A 24,610-nucleotide genomic window follows, 5' to 3' on the forward strand; every position below is an offset into this window, starting at 1 on the left:
TTCTAGCATTCAAAATTGGTTTTCCAATTTTAATTTCACTGTCAAAAAATTTCTCTTTTTCACCAAAAAATTTAAGATTTTTCGAAATGACAAAATCTAACAAATTCATTTTGAAAATGTTCAAGTTTATACAATTATTTCAAATTTTCAACATTCGTCTGACTCCAAAAATTTGCAATTTTTATCTTGCCAAGTATTCGTTTTAACCATTAAAAAAAATTGTTGTTTTTGAAATTTGTTTGGCCTAAGGATAAAATTACATTTTTTGGAAAATCAAGTTAAGACTGGGTGAAAAAGAAATCCAACTACATCCCTCTTGGCCCGAAGGCATCCAAAGTGTAAAATTTTCAAATCAAAAACTTTAGACCACTTCGACAAAACTTGCCAAGGCAATCGAAAAAAGGGGGTCCCCATAATCTTGGGGCGATGGTGTGAAAACCTCACAACATGTTTTTATAATAGTCATCTTAGTTAGTTTTCTTTTTGGTTGTTTTTGATTGTTTCTTTTTAGAAATGTTGTCTTGTGATTTGTTAAGTAGAGCTTTTCATCTCTGTTGTATATAATATATATCAATTTTATAATTACATGTATCAAATCGGGTTAAGAATTTTTTTGGCAGATTTTTATTGAATAATAAAAATTCATGATTGCTTTGCTTGCTTGATGAATTTCGTGAAAATTTTGTTGGAAGTTTTTTTTTTCAATTTTTTTCCTGAAAATTTTCAAAGGGATATTCTTTTGAAAATCATGCCTTCTATTTGTAGAATCGTGGCGACAATATGTGCTATAAATTGACAATTGCGGTCTTATTTTGAGAAATTCTCATTTGTTTGAAGGTTTATCATGTCACATTTCTTCATAGTTTTTTACAAGGTCTTGTAACAATTTCAATTTTTTAGCCATGTTTGTTTTTAAAATCGTGGCTTCTTGTTTGTTGTTAGAAGCCCGTATGAGTGGTTTTTGTGGATGTGAGTCATCGTTCTCAAAACTTTTGTGTTCATACAACAATGGTTTCTTCAAGTCAACGACTTGCAAAGTGATTCTCTACAGCTTGCAGCTAGGGTTTCTCAAGATCTTTGGTTTCCTTAGGAATTGTTTTTACCTAGGGTTTGAAACAAGATTGTGGGTTTTGATTCTTCAAATTGGCTAGGGTTTCTCTACACTGTGGGTTTCTACTCTTTAGATTGGATAGGGTTTCTCAGTCCAAGCTCTATAAATCACAATCCTTGGTGAAATTGGGCGGTCTTCCTATGTTGAAAAGTTGTGGCAACTTTAGTTGTATGCTTGTGTTTTGTTTCTTGACTGGGTTTCTTTGGGCTCCTCTTTAGCATGTTGAGACTTCAATTTATTGGTGATGTGGGTTTTCTAATTTTTTTGCATAACTATATTATGGCAGGTTCTTCGGCTCAAGGGTTTATTGATCATGAGTTCTCTGCAAGGTCATTGCCTAAGGTTTGCAAAAAAGTGTTTTTAGCAATTTTTTGCATAAAAATTGTGGACTCTCTATTGCTGCAACAAGGGTTTCAGGTTTTTTTGATTTGATGAAGTGTATTGTACCACGTGAAGTCAGCTCTTTTACTCTGTGAAAGTTTTTGGATGAGTTGTTTTGTTTGCCACAACTGCAAGCTATTTTCTGCAGTGCAAGGATGTTCACATTTTCTGGTTATTTGCATGGTTTTAGTTCTTTCTCTACTTGAAAGTTTTATGTTTTAAAAAAAAAAAATCATGTTTGAGTTTTTAAAGTTTTCCCCAAAAATCATGGAAGCATTTTGCACGATTATCCTAAAAATCATGGTTGTCAGTTTTACAGTTTTTTCACTACATGGAGGGTTTGTTGATTTATCTGCAGAAGCATGGGTGATCTTAGCATCACATCAAGTTTTGATGATTCTTTCCACAAAATCATGGTTTATTGTAGTTGTTTCAGGTTGCATTTAGAGTTGTTGATTGAATGGTATTTTTTTAGACTACAAGAATTAGGTATAGCACCCCCTATATACTGCTGTGCATTGAGTAAATATTTTTATGTGATTACTAATGTTGGTACAACACATCTTGTGTTAGCGTGTGGGCTGGGTGCTTTACTAGAGGAAGCTCTCACCAATCAGACTGGCTCCTAGTCTAGGGTGAACGATGTTCATTTCCAAAAGTTTTAGATGTTTTTTTGAAAAAATATTATAGCGCTTTCTGAAGCAGTGGAGGGTTCGATGAAGTTTTGTCTAAATTGTGGTTGTAGTTTGAGAAGCTATATCGGCACCTCTGGTTTCAGGGAGATAAAACTTTGTTACTTAATATTAGGTTGGAAGGATTGATTTTTTGCAGAACCGGAAAGGGTCTTAGCACTAGGCTCATGTTGCAGAACTTTCTAGAGAGAAGGGGACAACCTTCAATGAATTTGTGACCAAAAGACCTTTAGATTATATCTTTTATAGGGTAGTTAGGGCAATGACCATCAAGGGAGGGTATTACTAAATAATATTGTAATGTCTCTATAATGGTTATCTTAGTTGGTTTAGTAGCTTTTCTTTTTTGTTGTTCACAATTGTTCCTTTTATAGATAGAGCTTTTCATGTCTATTGAGTATATATCAAATCATATAATAAAGAAAGCCAAGATAGTTCTAATTTCAATATTAGTCATAGAATTATAAATTGAATAAAATTATATTATTTTTGATAAAGTTATATTTATAAATGTATTACAATTCTCATCTTGAGTTGACCTTATTGTTTTAGGGAAAAAATCAGGAATATCAGGACGTTTTACACTTAGTATTAGAAACTTGAGCATGACAGCCTACAGGGTAAAGATAAGTCATGTAATTAGAAATAATATTGTTTGAAGAAGAGATAAACTTTGTAGAACTTTATTTTGAATATCTCAAGCATAAGTAGAGCTCCAAGTGTAATGTCCTTACATCGCAATGATAGTAGAATGAGAATTAGCAGGGAATTATGAGTGACAGAGCTTTAAATTTAATTGGGGTCTTGAAAGGTGTTAAAATAGTCCTTTTTAAATAGACCATCAGACAACAATGGGAAGTAAAAGAGGACACAATTATATAGTTGTTGAATGGAAAAAATGGCTAGTTAAAGGATCCAATGAAGAAGACACTCATAAAGAGAAATGATAGTCAAAGGCAATGCTGAACAACAGAGTGATTAATGACTGGCCTTTTTGTTGTTGTGCAGAGCTAGCATGACAAAAATCTCTGATAGGGAATGACAATGAGCAAGTACAAATAATTAAGCTTGCTGATTGTCAACACAATGATGGATGATTAGATTCAAAGGACTGTTAGCCCCAACTGATCATGTTGAAGATAAGGCAGCTAATGTATGTGGAATAGTTGGATCAATTGTTATGTTGTCATTGAAGTTAAGCTTGAAAAAGGTAAGATATTATGCTGATTGAGTAAGGTGCCAAACCATCTGAAGTATGTAGTGTTGATTGACGAAGAAGTTGGTAGAGATAATGGAGATTGAATAATAAAGAAGAAAATGGAATGGAAAATAGTATTGATAAGTATGTGCATTTCAATGGGCACTTGATGAGTTAGACTTTAGCAAGATAATGTTGATTTGATTGTTTTACATGAGATGACATACAAATAAGATACTTTGTTTGGACAGGAAGGAAAGAAGTTATGAGGTGAGAAGGCAAAGAAATAGTGAGTTGCACTGATCTAGTCAATTATGTCGGTAAATGAAGGACTTATAGTCACCAAGCGATCATAGTAGTCATTGAACATATGTTAAGGAAGTGAAGAATGAACAGTATTAACCGAGCAAGTACAGTACTAACCGAACTTAGTATTGATCAAGCGAGTGTAGTATTCATCGAGTAAGGGAGAGTGAACAATTTTTGGAAGAATCAATTTCAGGCCGACATTTGATGAAAATATGGATTGATCGAGAAGTTTCTAAGATAAGGATGAAGTAAATGAGAGAATTTAATCAAGGGTTTGAGTTAGTTATAATATGATGGAGGAGATTGAACGATGAAAAGAGAAGTTCAAAGTTCGAGGACAAACTGTGTTGACCGAGGGTCTAGGTTAAATGTATCTAAGTTGGAAGATGATTAGATGGTTCTGATTAAGCGGCAAAACATTTGAGAATTTGGTGAAGTGGCAATAATCTGTTTATTTAAGGGATGAACGAGATGTTCATAGTTGCTGATCAAAGTCATTTGTGAAGATGAAGATAGAAAATGATATTGAGCATAACTGTATTGCACGATCAAGCAAGTGAAGTGCGAAGTTGATGTGTGTGTGAGTGGATCAGCTAGAAGACAAAGGATGGGCGAAAAATGGAGATTTGAAACAACAAAGGTAGTTGCATTATTTATCAGATCATTTCAGTGTTACTCTCTAGCAATAATAGCATAAAATCTCGTAATCGAGTGGACTTAACAATCTTATTTGTAAATGCTTTTTAAGGTTATAGTCCATTGAATATTTTGTAAGCCCTTTAGAGCAGGCCTCTCAAATGACGAGTGATAAGGTCTAGATGATCTTTGGTTTAAATCCTATAACAAGGTCACATTAACAATGTGCATGTAACCTTTAACAGGGTTGGCTCCTAACCGAGCTCACTTTAGAAGAATGGAAATTTTGAATTATCGGTTCCAGGCGGTTTTTCCCTTAACATGGTTTCCACATTAAAAATCTGTGTCAAAATGTGTGGATGATCACGTTGCATGTTATTTCATGGTTACTGTTTATTGCTGCAACTCTGTATATGAGGTATCCAATTAACAATTAATTACTCTGATACTTGGTATAAGCTACAGTTTATTATTGGTAAAGGTTAAATTGTATATCATTATAGAGTTTGAATCTATTTACCGAGCTTGTTTACTGGAAGTCTAAGTTGTTAAGTTGCAGAATTGGAATTAAGGACCTGAGGATAACTGATTCACCCCCCTCTCAGTTATCTAACAAGGACAGTCATGAGGATGTTCTAAGTAGTTATGAGAATGTTGTAAGTGCTCTTCAAACCTAAGTTAACTGGCATTTAGACAAAAGAGAACATACAGAGGAAGGTTCTCAAGAGTGAAATGAAAACTAAAACAGTCATGAAGGCAAAGGACTGTCATAATAAAAAAAGGTTAATGAACAAGAAGATAGTTGGAAAGATGTCCCTACTATACTGACTTTTGAAAGTCAATTTCTTTGTGGTGTGTGATTGTAATGACAAGGAAAAATAGTGACCTTTAATTAGTATGACAACTCTCATATCTTAAATAATTAAAACTCAAGGACATCTAATTTAAGGAAGAGACAAGAGTTGTGGAGTTGTGAAAAATTGCTGTTACATCTGCACTTTCAAGGTATCTCTAAGAAGGCATCCTAGTTTAGGATTGCTTGAGGACAAGCAATCTTAGTGAGGGTGAATTGTAATGTCCACTTTTCAAAATGGGATTTTATAATAATAATAATAATATGATAAATAAAATTACGAAAAAAATAATAATTAAAATTATATTAAGGTTAATTAATAAATGGTGAGAAGGCATGAAATGGAGATCATTTCATTTATAATAAAAAATAGATTTAAGTTTAATAAATGGTCAAAAGGCATGAAATGTAGACTAAACATGGGATATAAAAGAGAGATCATTTCATTTGAGGACATTTGTCCATCAATCAATAATCAACCAATGAAGGAAGCAATCAGTCAATTGGCAGATAAATGATTATTCTTAAACGATAACAATTAATGTTGAATACTTGTGACTCTTTGGAAGGGCAGAAATCATGAAAGTTTGTGGCTCTTTCATGAATAAGAGATAAAAGAGAGATCATTTTCTTGGGAGATCATCAAAAAGGAGTAAACAAATCGTAAATTGGGGATGAAGGAATTAATTTGGAAATAAATTATTGTTTTCAAAGGTAGCAGCAATGACGAATGGTGACTCGATTCTTGTGAACATGGTGAATCGTTGACCTATAAAGGAGAGATCAATCAAAGAGTAATCATTCAAGCAGTCAAGGAAGGATTAATGAAAAATTAGGAATTCATCATCAATATGATTTTATTCAGCTATATACATTATCTATTAATTAGAAATCCATTCAAGAATCAATCTATAAAATGACTATGCAAAAGTATATAAATTCAGCATTAATTTAATAAACCAAATTGACATCAATCATTCAAATTGCAATCATTTAACAATAACCAATCAATCAATTATCTAATCCTTAATCAATCATTTAGGCATCAATTCATTCAAGCAACATTTAAGCATTTACACACCAATCTTGCAAGCAATGCCAATTCATCAATAATCAAAAAAATTCTAGGAAATACATCAAGATATCGGGTTTGGATTCTTGTTAGTACTTGCAAATTGGATGGGCTTTGGGTCCACAGGGTGGCTTAAGGTTTGGAGGTGTAACATAAGAAATAGGGATCATAGTTCAAATGTGTAAACTAAGGATCCTATGACTCTATTTCTTATATTGCATTGAAAGGAAGATGACTCAGTAGGGTCAAGAGGACTTAAGTGTTGAGTGGTTGTAATGATCCTTTACTTTGATTGAGGGATGATTAGGAGGATGTCGCTACGTAGCGCAAGTAATGAGCTAGAAAGGAGAAAAATAAAAGCTTTAGGATGCACAAGTTGATAGAAAATAGACAAATCATTACAAATATCAGAAATGGGGTCCAAATGATGCAATTGACATGCAAAATCAATTTTCAGAGGATTTGGAGGGACTAGGTTGCCTAGGCTGACTCATTCCCAACACTTTTCGATGATTTCAATTGTAACTGTTTGCCAGATCCTCATCTTATCAAATCTGATTCGGTGGGAGGACCACCTCTACGTACATACAGAAACAAGGAAAATATTGTGTAAAGAGGTTTGACTTAGTGAAATCCTAGTTGAGGAATCAACCTTTGAAATGAAATGAAATATGCTTGAAAGGAAAGTATGCTAATACGAAATGGAAGCTAGATCTGAATCATGGATTACCTTATATTTTGATGGCACAATGCTTCTTTGGATGTTATCAAAGTGTAATGCAATAGCTTTGACCCCATAAAAAACCTAAAAGGAAATTACAGAAGACATGCCTTGCATAATGATTGTTGTAGTTTGCCACATGCTTGATGAAGATGAAGAATTCCTTGAATGCTTGAAGACCTTGAGCTGCTAGCTTGGAGCTTGATGCTATGTTCTTGTGTTGATTATGTTGAATGATTGGAAAGGGAGGTCTTTATATAGGGATCCCAAAGGGAAATCACCTTTACGTCGACTTAGGATGATATTTCCATTTTGGGCACTCATGGGGAGTGTAAAATCACTGAGTCTCACTTCCAAAATTTTGGGCAAAAGATTGAGAATTGGTTGACTTTGATGGTGTGTGTTGATTTTGGGGGATTATGATGGTTTTTGGACTACGCCGGATTTGACCATGTTCTTGCCTAAATTAATAGGAGTGAGATAATAGGGTGTAGCTTCTGAAAGGATGTGCTACGTGGATATGTGAGGTTGATAGGTGTGGAAAATGTGTTTTGAACTTTAAGATGAGGTTGGATTCATATCAAAGTGAGGAGATGAATTTTTTTATAGGGAACACTTATAATAAATGACACAAAATAAGATTTTGGTGAAACAATTAAGAAAGGACTCATAATATTGATTTGAAAATGAATGAAATTAATAAAGGTCCAATGAGTAAGTGCTAGGAGAGTGTGAAATTGAGTTGAGATGCTTGGAAATTAACGCGGGAGGCCATACATGCTAAAATAGGTGATTGAGCATTTAATTACACGTGCTTACAATTTTGGACGATATAAGAGAGATGATGTTTTTCCTTTTGACATACTGTGGTTGAGGTCCATGGTTTTGTCATTTTTGAATTAGATATAGGGTCTTTTAACTCAGGGGATTTGCAAGGTATTTACGGGGAATTCATGATTTGATTAATTTGAGTATTGTGCCATGATAAAGTTATGTTTATAAACATAATACAATTCTCATCTTGAGTTTGAATTATTCTTTTAGGGTAAAAATCTGGAATATTCCATAAAGGGACATTACAGTCTAACTTAAGCCAATAACGTAAAAATCATAATGAATTGTATGCTCACCATTGAGGATGCTAAGTTCATTGATATTCTTATATTAAGGGGTACTAAATCCCTGAGCTACTAAAACATGTAAGAATTATTCTTATAGGGTAAAAATTTGGAATATTCCATATTCCATATTCCATATTCCATAAAGGGATATTATAGTCTAACTTAAGCCAATAACATGAAAATCATAATGAATTGTATGCTCACCATCGAGAATGCTAAGTTCATTGATATTCTTCTTTTAAGGGGTACTAAACCCTTGAGCTACGAAAACATGTAAACCTTTGAACTCTTTTAGCATACTCTTTTCGACCACTGAGCCCTCATCTACATCTAAATCATGATGGAGGATCAACATACACTGAGGATCAACATACACTTAATAGAAACAAATTTGTCAAAAGTTGGTCTAGATGGTCTAGAGAGAACCTTATCACTATGTTGAAGGAAAACATGAGTATTGCAATCACCACCTAGTATTGCTAGCATAGCGGGAGTAGAATGTTCCATGCTGATTAGCTATTGGTTTATAGACATTTAGGAAGGAAACAAAGAAAATAGACTAAACTAAAGAATTGATGTGTGAATTCTCCTCAATATTTGGATTCTAATTTCAAGGCTGAATTCTTGTTCAGTTCTGTAGGAAAGTTTATATCCCAAATCTTCTTTCAAATTTGTAATGTCGCTTATTTGAGATTGCCCTTAATCTTGCCCAGAAATCACAAGTGTCATAAAAAGAAGAAATGTGATATAATGAAAGTTAAAATTTTACCAAGATAAGTGCTTTAGGAAAGATAAATCCTAGTTTAGGTCCTGCAATCATGTTAGATGTTAGTGGAAATATAATTCATAAGACCAATTTATTTTATCAGGGCTAGGATTTAATAACATATAATTGCATACCCGTGTTCATGGGTCCTTTGAGGGTTCAACTTCTTTCATTTAAGACTAGGAAGATGGATTGGAAACCTCCAGATTTAGGGTGGATAAAAGTCAACTTTGATGGTGCTTCTAAAGGAAACCTAAGTCCATAGGGGCAAGATGCGTAGTAAGGGATGAAGTAAAAAGGCTTCTTATTGATACAAATAATGAAGCAGAGAGATTAGCTGCAATTTTTGCTATTAAAATGGTGAAGAAGATAGGAGTAAGGAAATTGCATTTTGAGGGGGATTCACAGATTATTGTGAAGGAGACAATAAAAGGGGAATCTGAGACATGACATTTGAATAAATTCATAAGAAGGATAAAATTGTTGCTAGAGGAGTTTGATTAATTCTAAAGATGCTCATGTTTTGAGGGAGGCCAATGAAGTTGCAAATGAACTCTCAAATGTTGGAGTAACACTAATGGACCAGAACAAGGATGAGCTTATTGAAGATTTTAGGGGAATGTAGGATTATTTTTTTATCTTGAGTCAAATAAATGCTATGCAAGGCAAGGGAATTGATTTGAAGCAGAGTATGTAGGTGTAAAGTGGTCGGGCCCACAAACCCATTGGCTTAGACAATTTTATGCGGGCTAAAAAATATTGTTGGACGAGCTTAGAGACTCTTCTATCCAAAATTTTCATATCATGATGCTACTAGTTGTAGTCGTCATTGCCAAGGTGTGAGATGATTTCAATGTGGTGTCAGGAACAATCTGGAATGGGACCACAACTTTTTTTATGGGACCAAAATTCTATATAAAAGTGTGACCATCATCACAATGCATGTCATGATCCCGTTTCACGATAGAATTTTGACAATCATTAGATAATATAATATTATTAAATAAATAATGACAATAATATCATATATTACAATTAATATAAAAATATAAAACTAAGAAATAATAATTAAATACTATTATTATAATATAAATAATAACATATATAATCTATTATCAATAAAATAATTTTTAGTATAAGATATAAAGCAATTAAATAATAATAAAATTACAATGAATGACTAGATAAAATTAAATATAAGAGGCAATATTGTAGAAAGTATGTTACCTTTATAAATAAAATAAAATAAATGATAATAAACACAAAAAAAAAAAAAAATTTAGATTGATGTAAATTAACTAAATCTAATGAAAAGTCAAGAGAGGAGATATGTAATAAAGAGATATGACTCCCGTAATATAAATAGAAAAGGGAGGAGAGTTCATTTGAAAGAGAAAAGAAGAGGGGAGTTAAAGAAGGATTAATGGAAGAGGAAAGGAATGAGAAGAAAACGAGGAAATGACTTATTCAAGGGTTGCAATGATGAAAAGATGTCTCTTCGAAAGGGTTGTAATTATGAATGGTTGCGACTCTTTGAAAATGTTGTAGTTATGAAGTGTTGTGACTTTTTGAAAGGATTATGAATTTTCAGAATGATATATTTGACAAATAAAACAAGATTTATAAATCAACATTGAATAAGAAGAAAAGGGAGAATTGTATCAAAACGAGAAGATAGAATAAGAGAAAATGATATCAATTCACATCAATTTAGAATAAAATAAAATATGGAAGGACATGGATTTAGGTGATCCCATTCAAGGGGAATGTAGGAGATTTGATAAGAAAATTCTGTAGGCCTTAAGGAACAAATTTCAAGGAAGATGACTAACTAATGAAGGATCATTCTGTAGATCACATGGGGTCCTTCTAGAGGGTTACAGAGCCAGACTTCAATAACAGTTTCAGGGAAGACAATAGAATTATAATGTTGTTTACTTATATTGCATTGATGGTAATTATGGATATAAACATTATCTTGCTGCATATCTGAAAGGTGATTACCAGATTTCTATATAAGATTGCTGATTATTTGATCTATGGATTTCGTGTAAGGTTGCTCTTGTCTGATTGGATCTTGTTTATTATACTTCGATAGTGATTGGAATGATTGCTTGATTGCTTGATCACTTGATCTGTCATGAATTGATCTGCTCTATATGAACACTGATGCTATTAAATTATGCTTTCCCTGATTGTGGTCTTTTGCCTTTAGATCTTCATGTCTCTTGAAGAGAGAACTCTTGGAAGTTGCCATCCTAATGGTCACAACCTTTCTTAATAATGCCTCTTCAACCCCAAACCAATTGCTGCTTGAAGTGTCTTAATTGCTGTCAGCATAATAAGAGTGTTGTTTTCCTTTTATCAATAATCACGTTTTCTAAAATAGGATCACTGTCAGCCATTAATCTCCTGTTAACTTGCTTCTCTTAGGGTAATCACTGTTATTAAGTGATTGGCACTTTGTTCATTACTATCCTTATTTTATTGCTGCATATTATATATTGCTGTTCCTTAACCTTACTCACTGTTCTCTGCTCCGATAGTCACTGCTTATTTTTTGTTTTATATTGATCCCCTTAGTTAATCACACTTTACTCCTTAAACACATGCCCATAGTCCTTTTTAACAGAAGTTGGTCCTGAAGCAAAATAGATTTAATTTAATTCAACACCAATAGGTCGGCTTTTCCATTTGCCCTAGTCAGCCCTTTACGATGCCTTCACCCAGGTTTAGCTATTAATACTGCTTTGAGGGACTTACTGAAGTCTCCATTTCAGGGGCACGACAAAATCATTGAACTTGTAAAACCAATCTTGGGTAGAGCATTGCAAGTTATTTCCTTGGTTATCTGCATCAATGCTTGTGTTCTTAGTTGGCCCAAAGAAGACTTTTAGTACGAGTAGGCTGAACATTATTGAGGTTCAAAATCTGGGAATGATTTTCACTTTTCATGGTGAGATAGGTTTCATTTGGTGAATGCTTCGGAGGAGCATAAGCCATTTAGCATGAATCTAATCAAAATGAACAACCCTTCTTTCTATCTCTGCAACCTACTAACTTTAAAGTGCATTGAATATTTGATATAAGGGGGAGATGGATGTGCCTCCCAGGTATTGAGTGTTCATGTCTTCTACATCTGTTATGTGTATTGCCAAAGTTATTCAGCTTGCTTGAATTATTTTTGTCGTCTTGTTCAGGAAAATGTACTATTTGTGAAGAATTATTTTGAGTATTGCATCTTTAATTATTTCCCATATGCTAGGGGGTGGTTCATGCATATATCTTCCTATATGGTGGTTCATGCATATATTTTCCTATATATTTTTGCATGCTTGACAAAATTTACAATTCTCTTTGAATGCAAATTTTATTATGATGCTTAAAATATTATAATCAAAGTACATCTTTGTTTATCACTCAGACCAATATATTTGATATTTGTAATTAGAAGGCTCGCTTATTCTGTCCACACATTTTTATTTTTATTTTTGACATTATCAAAGTTACTCTGGTGTAATTGCAGCCTCTATAACAATATAGTTCAGCCAACTAAGTTGATGCCCGGTTCAGATTTTCATTGTTTCAAAGATGGAATTGAGCCAAAGTGGGAGGATCCTAAATGTGCAAATGGAGGAAAGTGGACAGTCAGCAACAGTAAAGGAAAGCAAGCACTCGATATTCTGTGGCTCCATACTGTGAGTTACATTTTTTCACACTGCATAATTTAGTCTTCGCTCTTATGATCTTGGGGTTTGACTTGGAGGGTTTTTTTCCTTTGATCCAGTTGTTAGCAATGATTGGCGAACAGTTTGATGAAGGTGATGAAATTTGTGGGGCCGTTGTCAGTGTGCGTAATAAACAAGACAAGATAGCACTCTGGACTAAGAATGCTGCAAATGAGTCTGCCCAGGTAAATCTGGGGCAATGAGAACAAGTGACTGGGTTTGATTGGTTTTATTGCTTAAGTTTCAATATTGAATAATATTATAATGAAAGATGTTTTAAAAAAAAATTAAATGATGCCCTTTATAAATTTTTACATGGCTACAAAGTACACTGTCAACCTAAGTTGCATCGCATATATCCCGTGCAAAGAGAACTCCCTTTGCAATTCTACAGATCTTAATCTCAATGACTATGTCCTCCAACACTAGAATCTTGCATCATCTACTCAAAGATTGTGTATAGCTTGCTTGAAACCTCCTTGTCTACCTTGAATTAAGGTAGAATTGGAATGTTGACTTGAAGAAATAAGTAGCTACATATAGGGGCTTTGCAAATGGAGGTGCCATCATCTATTAAGGATTTCCCAAACTGAGCAATTCTTATTCTCAACTTTTGCATATATAGTTCTAACAACCTCCTTGGCCGTATCTATGCCCTCATATATTTCCCTGTTGTGAGCTTCTCCCCATCAACAACTTGTAGAGAACCATTGGAGGCTATGTGAACTGCAATTATTGTGAAACACTAACATAAGTCGGAAAGAAAATAAACAAATAAAATAAAAACTTAATAAAAATGCAGTGGAAAATTAGATTTCCCTCTCAAATCTTTGCGATTGGTACCCAAAAGTTTTGATCATTAAAAATTTCCTGCATTTGTCTTAACATTTAATGAGGAACTTCACTTCTCACTAACATGCGTCTCAAAGTTCTCTTTGCCTGAAGCAAGGATTGCTATGTTATACTATTGGTTGCATATGGGGTTATTCTAGGATGAGCCATTTCCTTCTCTATGAATTACCTGATTAGGTTGAGGCTATCTTGAATTTAAAAATATTTTGGTTATTTGCACACACATTTTGATCCATGGAATATTGTCAGGATTCTCCAATATGAAGTCAAACCAAGGAGAAACACAAGGTTTAAAAAATATAGGTAGGTGCTTATCTGTGAGTAGTCTATGTGCTGCATTCTCTGTAACCACTTGCAACTCATAATCCTCACCACCTCAGCTTAGATTCCCTTCAAACCTTCACAAAGGAATTCAACACTTCCGGTGTTTCTTGATGTTAATGGACTGGTAAACTCTATATCAGACTGTGATATTACCCCTTTAGATCACTGATCAATTGTATATTGTTTGCAAATGGATGCAATTCAGATTGTATATGCATCAAAAAGATATTCAGAATTAAGAGAAAAAGATATTCAGAATTAAGAGATAAGTATCAATGATTTTATTACTGGTATAAGTCAGAAGTACAATTTTCAGAGATGGAACTATTTGTGTTTTCAATGGTTCTTATCTCTTGAGGTTTGTCCATATATATAGCCCTACTGATGGCCATACCGAGGGCGGTCATGTCTGTTCGGTCTGAAGAGAGTCGAGACACAATGATTAAATTATGATTGTTTCCAAAAGCTCCGATCCTAATCAGGTGATTATAAATAACCAATTAAAAATTAAAACTCCGATCTTAATTAGGTGTTGTTTGGATAAACGAATCATCACCGATCTGCATTAAACAATGTTCATAGACTCGATCCATGCTTGATCTATCTGGCAAGGTAATAATACTCGATTTCAAGAGATAATGTACAGATATCACACTTAGCATGGTATGCGCAGTCAGGTTGAATTCGCTTATGGTAAGGATAATAATTATGTTCATATATGCGTGTGTGTGCATGTATATCAGTTGACATGGTGGACTGGTATACATCAATGCACACACAGTTACCAGGTTAATCCTTCCATACCGACTGATGCTACCATATCTTTAACACTTGAAGCATCAATAGATTTTAAGAACACTATATTAATTGAAAATTAAGCAAAATCAATGATTCAATAAAGCATAATTAAAAATAATTAGCCATTAAATCCATGCATTTGAGGAAGTACAATCACTTGAGGAAGAAACAAGAAAACTTAGCAATGTTCTATTTCTTCGATCTGTTCAACCATTAGTCATGATGGTGCAATCCTTTTCCTCCATATCTCCTGCCATTCATTTATTATGACATTCACATCAGCTACCTTTTGAGACAAAACAGAGCCCTTTATCTCCTCATCACTAGGGGCTTTGAACCTTGCACCACAAACAATTATTGGTTTACCATGTTTTGCCAATAAGGAGACTGAGCACAAATAAATAAAAGTAAACCAATTTTTTGTAAAATGGAGTGTTTAAATAAATTAAACTTGAATTTGATACATCTCTAAATATATGAATTAAAACACAAAGAATCAAGCTATATTTAAAAAAGAAGAAGTTAAACTGGCTGCATAGAATAGATTGTTGTAATAGAATTGAAAGTCTCCAATTGCACTCCTAGCTGCGTCATGTTTATTTTTGTTCCAACCATGCTCTTAAGTGACGGTTGGGAACTTGGAGCAGAGTGTGGCAAAATATGTGAATATGCATGATCTCTAGGCTCAATGCTAACACTGCAATTGTCTCTATCACCACCACTACCAGCGCTCGAAGATGGATGATGCTAACTCTGGTTTTGATTATTTTTCTCCTAAATATTCTTATAGCTGTTCTCCCTTAACTGTCATTGCACGTCAGGGTTCCCTTTAGCAGATCTCCTTTACTTGCAGACTCTTCTCCCACTCCCCTGTGACAGACTATTGTGAGATTGTATTAATGTTTTTTAATGTTTGTTATCATCAGACAATGATGCATTATAAGTTCATATAAACAAGCTAATTATTGCTTTTGCATCACCATTAATGGAATAACATAAACACCCTAGACTCGGATCTGATTTCTGTATTCTCGCCCTGGTGCTGAAGATGTGATCTTTGAAGGTTTTATATTCTTGTTTATGTTTCAGTGCCTTTAGAATGAATCCTCCTTTATACTTTATTTGGGAAAGGGTTACCACCTTTCATAAGAACTGACTCGCCACATAACATTGTTGCCTTCGAGAATAATATATTATTCCCCAAATTGATCTCCCTTGGATGTCCTCCTCAAATGAAACCTTCTCCCCTTTATATCATCCAGTGTGGGGGATTCATACCTCTTCATCATGTCCGCCCCTTTGTAATGGTTACAACGTTTAACATCTACCTCCATTCAAAAGTCACAAACCTTTAACATTTCTTCCCTTTGAGAGAGTCACAACCCTTCATTATTGTCCCTCTTTGGAAGAATCACAACCATTGCCGCCCTTTGAAATAGTCACTTTCACACCATTTCTTTTTCCATTTATCCTTTTTTAATTTCTATGCTCTCCTCTTTCTTCTTAACATATTACCTTTCAAATGAACTTGCCTTCTCTTTATATCTTACGTTGAGGGAGTCACATCGCTTAATGATGTATTTCTTGACCTTTTATTAACTTAACTTGCAACTGTATAATATTATATTTTATTATTATTTCTCTTCTTATTATTTTATTCAATTATTATTTATTATTAAATAATATTTCAGAAAGGGGTCATTACACAAGCCCAAGAGCACGAAATGAACCTTAAATCTGTTCTGCCCCTTGGCCAACAAGTATGGCAGGACCTCTAGTTCATCCATCTTGGGGTGGCATATTTGATGCTGGAAGACCGAGACTGCTGGATCTTCCTAGTCACAAAAGATTTTATAATGATGCTAAACATGATCGCTGATGGAAATTAATTAAATGCTTATCCTATATCGCTTGATGGGTTGGCAATTTAATCATATAAATAACTCTTAAAAGCTTACTAACAGATTTGTGTTGAGATAAATCATAAATACAATGCTACTGCATACCAACTATTTCTCTCAATATTATATAGACTGCTGTTCTTAATTTCCAAGTCAATCTTATTTCTGAGTTCTTATCCAATTCAAACTGCTTGTTCCATAGATGGTTGGCATATTAATTTCTTATTGGATTTATACCTTCATATATAGTTGAGGAGACAAAGGTTATCCATTTAAAGGGTCATGCCTCTTGATCACGACCTTCTGAGAGTAAATAATCACTAATGTTCACTCATTAATCACGGCCTTAAATAAGATATATCAGCTTAATTGCTGTCTTTGTGAGTCACTTATTACACATGATGAGTGATTAAACCCTTATTTGTATGCCTTTGTTTTGGGTTTTAATAGGGAACTCGGTCAAGACTGTTCTAATTAGTATGTTAATAAAACACAAATAATTCCTTCTTGGGCCGAGATACAGTAACATGCTAGAACATAGGAAATATATTGATTTGAATAGGAACTTGACTTGGTAAATGAGAAGTAGACCACCTTTTGATAGAATAATTTAATTATAAGACAGGGCTGTGAACTTGTCTTTCCCTAAGGTCTATTATCCTTAGTTTTGCAGGGGTGTGACATTACTAAAGAATGTTAAATCCTTTCCAAATGTAAATGAACAGTGGTTAGTAGCTGAATTAATAATTAATAACATTACTTATGATAATGCCTAGGTAGGTCATTACATTACTTTAGAGTGTTTGTCAAAATGCCTTTTATGAGGAATAAGATCCTTTTGAAGCTGTTGTTACATCTATTATTTTAGCTACATGTGGAAAAACAAATATAGAGAATAAGTAATTCATATTGGAGTATCTACTCCAGTTTTTGAATACGGACTGATTAAGATACAAACATTACCACGCAACTTTTTCTCTGCAACTCCCCTTCCCATAAGTTTACCTGCTTTGAATGCCATCCAATTGACAGGTAAAGCACATAAAAAGCCCTCACACTAGGCAGTCATTCTAGGGTACAAGTAGAATAATCTTTACAGCTTGATTATTTGAGCATGATGGTAGGAATATATTGACAAAGTATTTGGCATTGTTCTTTGGCTTGATCACCAAATCAACCGGTTGCAGTAGTGTTAGCTTGTTAGTAAGATCAAATGTCTCCCAAGATCTCGATGGTGAGTCATCTCATTATCCAACATAATTATGTAAAGTAATCACATTAAGATTTTAATTAATTCATCTTCAAAGTCATCCACTGAAAGTTTTTGTTAATTATAATCCCAACTTGATCTTCTTATTCATTTATAATATCTTTTGATAACATTACTTGTCCAAACTAGGAAGTGAAAAGCTGCAGATAACTATACTCATTCGTACCATGAAAAGTATGAACTCTATTCTCACTGGGTACATAATTACCATGCAAGCAGAATAATTTTTAAGTAACTAAGACATCCATGAAAACATCCATAAGCTGTATGAACTCGAAGCTCATTGTTACCACATAAAGACCCCCAAATGTGTCATAGGAAGTGTGCTAGGTTGGCTTACAAGGAGACTGATTACTTGAAGGTTGTTTGTCAACCTTCCAAGCACATGCTGTCTCCAGAAGTGGATTTGGTGCCCGTGGGGCCGAACACAAGAAATGAAGATTCCATAACCGCATGTACACACAGACACAGACACACGTATGCATTATATATACAAAAGAATAAGAGATACACATAATTGTAAAACTAAATCATTTCATTGTATGAATCTATGATGCTTGGATCAATGCCAAATGTCAAAGATAAATGTTAAAAATTTAAAGACTTGATCATTGATCGATTTTTACAATTCTAAAGAAAATCATCACATTGAATTACAAAATGCAAATTCAAAATATAGTTCATTAACGTTTGAAACATGATTTAATGTTCATGAGTCATGAAAGTATTCATTAATCATCAAGTGGATTATCAAAAAAATCCGGATCAATGGGTTCTTCAACAGCTGCGAGTGGTAGATCAACATCATTAGTGGAACCCAAACCGGTTCCACTAGCACTAGAGGGTGTTGTGTCATCCTCATCATCATCCACATCAGGCAAAATGAGAGAATGTGAAATGAAATGTGTTTGGAGGCTCCATATTAGGTTCATTTTAGGGTTTGGTGAAAAAAATAATAATAAATAAGTTTTAAGTGAGCTTGGGCCCAATTTTACTTAGTTTGGGCCGTGGGTCCATGCGGATCCCTGTGGAATTAGCCTAGGTCTGTGCAGGATCCCCCCAGGCCTATGCGGAATCTATATAGGGTTTGTGTTCGAACTTCTGGGTTTGTCGGATCCGTAGTGCTGCGGGTTTGGACGGACCCACAGGTCCGAACACAGATGCAATGCAGATCCAACATGGACTGATCCTTGAATCTGGATCCGATTTGCACCTGGACCTAGTTCAAGGGTCTAGGGTGCGGATTCAGTAGTGTAGAAGTTTTACCTTTTTTTCTCAAAATGAAGTTTTTGTGAGCAAATCCGAGCCTTGTGTTTTGTGCTATCTACTCACAAAGGTTCTTTTTGTTGCACAATGTCTCTATTGCGTCGTGCGCCATCTGAAGGTTTTGTATGTTTTTCTCCTACTAATCATGTTTTTTTTCCATTTTTTGCACAATTTTTTCACATAAAAATCACAGTATCTTTCCAGCATCAAGAAAAAAACATGGGAGGGTTTGGCCCAAGTTTCCAAAAAAACATTGTGGTGTTTTTTGGATTTTTATTATTATTTTTATTTAAAAACTTTGTTCTGTTGGGTTATATAATTTTTTTCTACAGAAAAACTATTTTGGGTTTTATAAAATTTCCCTGGAAAAACCTGAGTTCTGATCAAATTTTGTCTTTAAAAATTGTGTATGGTGGTTGATCATGTAATTGCAAAGTCTGTGCTTTTAAATTATTAGCAAGAGAATGTGTGGATGAAGTTTCTGATCAACTTGTTGCATGGGTATTCAAGAATTGTTTGGGTCATTTTGTAAATGGTTATTTTTCAGTGTTCTCGTTGGGATGATCTTGCTGTGGCCTTTAGTGAGCAGTTTGCAAGTAATGTTGACTTCAATTTTCGTGTCCAAGAACTTGCTAGCATGAGGAGACAAGAAAGAAAAATAGATTTTAATCTTAACCATAGATTTGCAAGTGTTGTGTCCAACATCTTCAGGGAAAGGAGGCATGAAGTATCAGTTATGTGTCTCCTTGTGTTCGGGGGCATTTAAGCCTAGTATGAGTTCGCTTCCAAAGGAATGAAAGCTATAAGTTGTCTCCAAGCTTGTGTGTGATATGGCATTCTTGAGGAAATTAGGCAAGCATCAAATATTGTAACTGTGACACTTTTCTAAATTGATGTTGACAAGTCAAGTGACTTAGATGGGGTGTCTTATGTTCGTGATGCTTATATAAACATTGTTGCAAGTGCAGGAAAGTCTAACAACTGTCCATCCCAGGTTAGCTTTGTTGATAAAGACGAAGATATGGATACAAATTATTAGTTTGAAGGAATCCCTCTTGAAGAGGGTTGTATTGAAGACCTTGTGTGTTTTAACTTTTGACATTTATTTCTCTGGTGTGGTGCACGTTGTTTTCCCCATGCTGTGTGTACTACAGGAGTTAGAGGAAGGAAATGCAATTGGATAAGAAAGATGAAGAAACTTTTTATGAACCTGATTTTTGCAGTAACATTGTTCAGCTAGTTGCATTGAAGATTATACAATGAAGAGACAAGCAGAAAAACTTGGTTTTTCACATGAGGTGCATTTAGAGCTTTATTTTTTTGTTGTTTGCCTGCATAAAAAATTGGAAGATGCAGGTGCTTCAAATATGACTGATTGTATTAGCATTTATAAGGAACATGCATGGTTAGAGTTTGGTGCCATTGCGGACTTGTGATTTGATCTTCCTTGGCTACAAGTGGTTCTTGGCGATCCAAGGTAAAGCTCCTCCTCCATGGAAGTACTCTTGCTTGCATGTGTATGTTGAAACCAGATGGTATGGTTGATTCAACATACAAGTTGCACATGTTCCCAAACCCTAGAAGCTGGTAATGTTCTAAGTGATGCAGAGATGTCTTTTGGTACTCTCCTTAAGGGACAAATTCAACTCAGGGGATTCAACAAAAGACTCTCAGCACCACAGGAACATACTTTGCACAAGTTCTCTTTCCCAAATCTGCATAATCTGAACATGTTTTATTGTCATAAACACCATTCCATTGGATGAATCACTGATGAGAGGCACATTTAATATTCCCCAGTAATCGAACAATCACAGGTTAGTCTTATAAAAATCCATTTTAATTCTTCTCACAACATTCCAAATATCGATCTTTCCCTTTTTAATACTGTCAATACTTCATTTCAAAAGCCCGACAGAAAATTATAAAATCAAACTACGAGTAGGAAGAAGTCATTTTCATAATGACAGAACTGGAATTAATTCATCCCTCAATAAGCAATCAATGTTGTACTCAAAATCATGCCTTTATAAAGCCCCCTTTAAACCTTGAATCAGTTGGAATCAAACCAAACCCAATACCATTTAATTTCATACTTATAGACTCAATAATAAAAAAACTTGATTCCAGAATTCCAAACTGTGAAAGGCTGCGCTAAAACATCAGCATCTTCCAAAATATAATGAAAATTTAAAATCGCTCTGGTACAATTTTAGGAAATTGGGGTGGTCATGACATATGCAAAAATTTAGAGAATCCAACGGTTCAATAATATTCTATGCCTCTTGTATCGAGACAGATTTTTCTGTCAAACGCAATAAAAACTCAAGGATTCTTTAACTGGTTTGATAGCTTAGTCCAAGCCATAAACCAAAGAGCTGATACCGTGCATTCTAGAATCAAATTGAAACTTATTATTGTGTGACCAGTTTCTTGAATCGATCGGATTGTAATCAAATCAATTTAAATCTATGCTGCTGCAAACCTGATACTCTATGCAACTCGAATCATAAAATGAATCAACTGATTTTTTAAAACCATGAATCAGTTTCCCAAAACACAACCGGAACTGATACTCAATCAATTGAAAAGTGGGTCTAAAGATTTGATAATCAAATCTCGAAATGCTATTCCAAATCACAAAAGCAGAGAATTGATGCCTAGGAGTTCAAAAGATAGTATAATGGTAAATAAAATTTATTGCTTGAATGTAAATAATATACTGTCCAAACCTCTTAAATTCAACATTCCATATTCTGCTTTCTTCTGGACTGTCGTTTCCTGCAGGCAGACAGCCAGAGGGCTGTTCTTCATTACATTTTTTTCCCCTCTGTTCTTTGTGCTCAATTCAAACAATTACAACCTTTTAATAGACTCTTTTTTGACTGACCATTCAACTACCGATGACCCATCAGATTACCTATCGGCACATTTGGTACAACGTGCAAAATTTCCACTTCTGCAAAGTTGTATTTTTAACATATTTAATACATAATGATTCCAACCAAGCCTTTAATAACGCTAGAACTTTTTAACCCAACTAAATCTGATGAGGACAAATTATACAATGACTAATCTTATTACATAAAATATAATTAAACCAATTATTCTGTAGGTGCCTCTGCACTACTAAGAGGCAGGAGTGATCGTGGAAAACAAGGTTGCTTATGATTCGTCTTTGAACCCGCTTATGTATAGAGCTGGTTGAATCATAAATGTAATTCCATGGCATCAAATGATGCAAGTCTTTGTTCTGGAAGTGGCTTAAAGTGTCTAGTATGACTCCACAGAATATGTCGTTTAGAAATAGGTCTCCATAGTTGTCTCCTTGGTTGTAGGTGTATTCCGGAAATCCTATGTGTGTACTGAAGTTGTTTGGCCACATTAACTGGTTTGATTGTATTGGGAAATAGTTAATTACACAACATCTTTTTAAATTTTAATGTAAATGAGATATGTTTGGCCAACTGGTCTGTGAAGTAGATCAACTGCATGTAAGTTTTGACTATTGATTTCGTGATTCATATGCATATTTTGTGCCAGATTTTAGTCCATACTCATGCTTTCAGTTTTTCTTGAAAGTATTAATTATTTTTCGTTCAATGGAGCAGGCACTATATTTGGTGGTAAGATATCAACAAACCTCCAAACATTGAATTCAGATACATATCTTTTAACTGTTTATGATAATTGATAATGTAGGAGAATTTTTTGGTTTCACATCCTTTCACGATCTGGTAACGCATTTCATGCCATACTTTTTGCGAGTACAAGACTGATATATTGGAGGAGGGTCATGCCAATATTTCTGCAGCTTGAATTAGTATGAGAAACAGGGGATATACATGTATAAATGCACAATTGATTTTTAAGTGCATGTTCGAGAATGTTTTAATCTTTTGTACTGTTAAGTTTAGTTGCAACCACTATTGACATGAACCTTGTGACATATCTAGGGATATACAATTAGATTAGATATGGTCGCTGAGAGCATAACTTGTGTCTAAACACTCTTTAATTGTCCTGTCAATGACCTAGCAGCTAACCTGCATGGTCTATCAGAGCCCAAATAAGATGACGTCATCCACTTTTCTGCATTGGCCCATTGTTGCCACTACTGATTGTAACTACAGTCGATCACCTTAAGATGACCTTCCCTAGGCTTAGTTTAGGCTGCCGTTCTTTAGGATTTGTGGAGATGCAACATTGAGATCCAACACATTTAAGGACTAGTCTTAGAGGCAAACTGGCTGATGTTAAATCTTTGTAGTTGTACAAACACCTCTCACCATTAACTTTGCACAAGGATGACACAACCATCATGGGTTTGCTCATGTTCACATACAGTTTGTCTATGACATCCATGCCCCATCAAGTTCAAGCTCACTGCTATACTGTTGTTAATTCGCCACTTTCAGAGACTTCATAGATGTGGTTTGCTTTCTTCTCACTACATTTATAATGGCCACAACTGCCAAGAAACCTCTCGAGTAGCTGCAATGGAAACTCTCCCACGTGGGAAAATGAAAGAATGGCTCTGATTTTCTGTTCTCTGTATGCCAGCTATTGTCTTATTTCAGTTTCCATTTTTATGCATTTTCTATATATGAGAACAATCTTTTATTGTTGAAGATTTCCAGGCTACGAGGTCTTTATTTTATTTTGTCTTTGATGGTTTTCACTTATGATTTCTTATATGATCATTGAAGTTATTCCCTAGGCAATAAAAAGTGTATAATTATTTGTTTAAAAAATATACTTCACACTGTTGGTTTCCTAAAAGCAGAGCCCATAATTTTTTTTTGCAGATGAGCATTGGGAGGCAATGGAAAGAGTATCTTGATTACAATGAAAAAATAGGATATATGTTTCATGTAAGTTTTCTAAATGCACTTTTTTGTTTAAATTAATGCAGTTAGAACTGCCCTTTCCATTCAAAATATGATCTGATATCGCTTTGGTATTGTTTGTACTCTTCAGGATGATGCCAAGGACAGAGCAGCAGCCAAAAACAGATATAATTTATAATAGGACATCGCCATTGCGTAGCATGGATATACTTGAAATTTGCTTAATGTATGTATCATGTTTTGGAAGGCCATATATTTTCTCTTAGTGAACAAGGTTTCATGTTCGGTTTTGTCCCAATCAACTAAATTACCCACATTATTAAACATGGTTTCATAGTTGGTTTTGTGCCGCGTCAACATATTGTAAGCAAAATAAATGGTATATAAACATTATCAAGATTTTTTTTTTTTTACGTTCCCACTTAAAAGTGACTTTGAAGCTAGTGTATTTTCAAAGTGAAGTATTGCTTATAAATAGTATTACTTTAAGCCTAAATTCTGTTGAATCCTTTCGATGTACGTGTTGGAAGAAGAAGCTAGTCTCAGAACCGTTAATTTTGTTAGATCTAATCTAGCTTCTTATAACCTGTTTGCCTGTTTGAAATCAAGGCCACCTGAATATTTGTTTTATGTAGCAGTTATTGACTTGTGTAACTTGATACTGATGGGGATTGAGCTAGGCTTTTGCATGACAATGTAGTAAGTGTTTTTGATTAAGAAAAACAGGTTTTGAAGGGTGCCTGAAACCCTGTATAAGTCTG

The 24,610-nt window shown here is 34.3% G+C and overlaps 1 protein-coding gene across 2 annotated transcripts in view; it reads left to right on the forward strand.

Moving 5' to 3' along the window:
• Positions 1 to 24,345, forward strand: part of LOC149530232 (eukaryotic translation initiation factor 4E-2-like) — a 48,899-nt gene extending 24,554 nt beyond the window's left edge. For both annotated transcript variants that reach the window (XM_089808456.1, XM_089808457.1), the window contains exons 3-6: positions 12,387 to 12,558; positions 12,648 to 12,773; positions 23,808 to 23,873; positions 23,980 to 24,345. In XM_089808456.1, coding sequence (XP_089664582.1) covers positions 12,387 to 12,558; positions 12,648 to 12,773; positions 23,808 to 23,873; positions 23,980 to 24,027 — 412 coding nt within the window. In that variant the 3' untranslated portion in view covers positions 24,028 to 24,345. The remainder of the gene's footprint in view (positions 1 to 12,386; positions 12,559 to 12,647; positions 12,774 to 23,807; positions 23,874 to 23,979) is intronic.
• The last annotated feature ends 265 nt before the right edge of the window (positions 24,346 to 24,610 follow it).

The sequence above is a fragment of the Cupressus sempervirens genome, chromosome 11 (assembly GCF_028749045.1).
Source record: "Cupressus sempervirens isolate cs-2001-9-10 chromosome 11, ASM2874904v1, whole genome shotgun sequence".
NCBI classification, from domain to species: domain Eukaryota; kingdom Viridiplantae; phylum Streptophyta; class Pinopsida; order Cupressales; family Cupressaceae; genus Cupressus; species Cupressus sempervirens.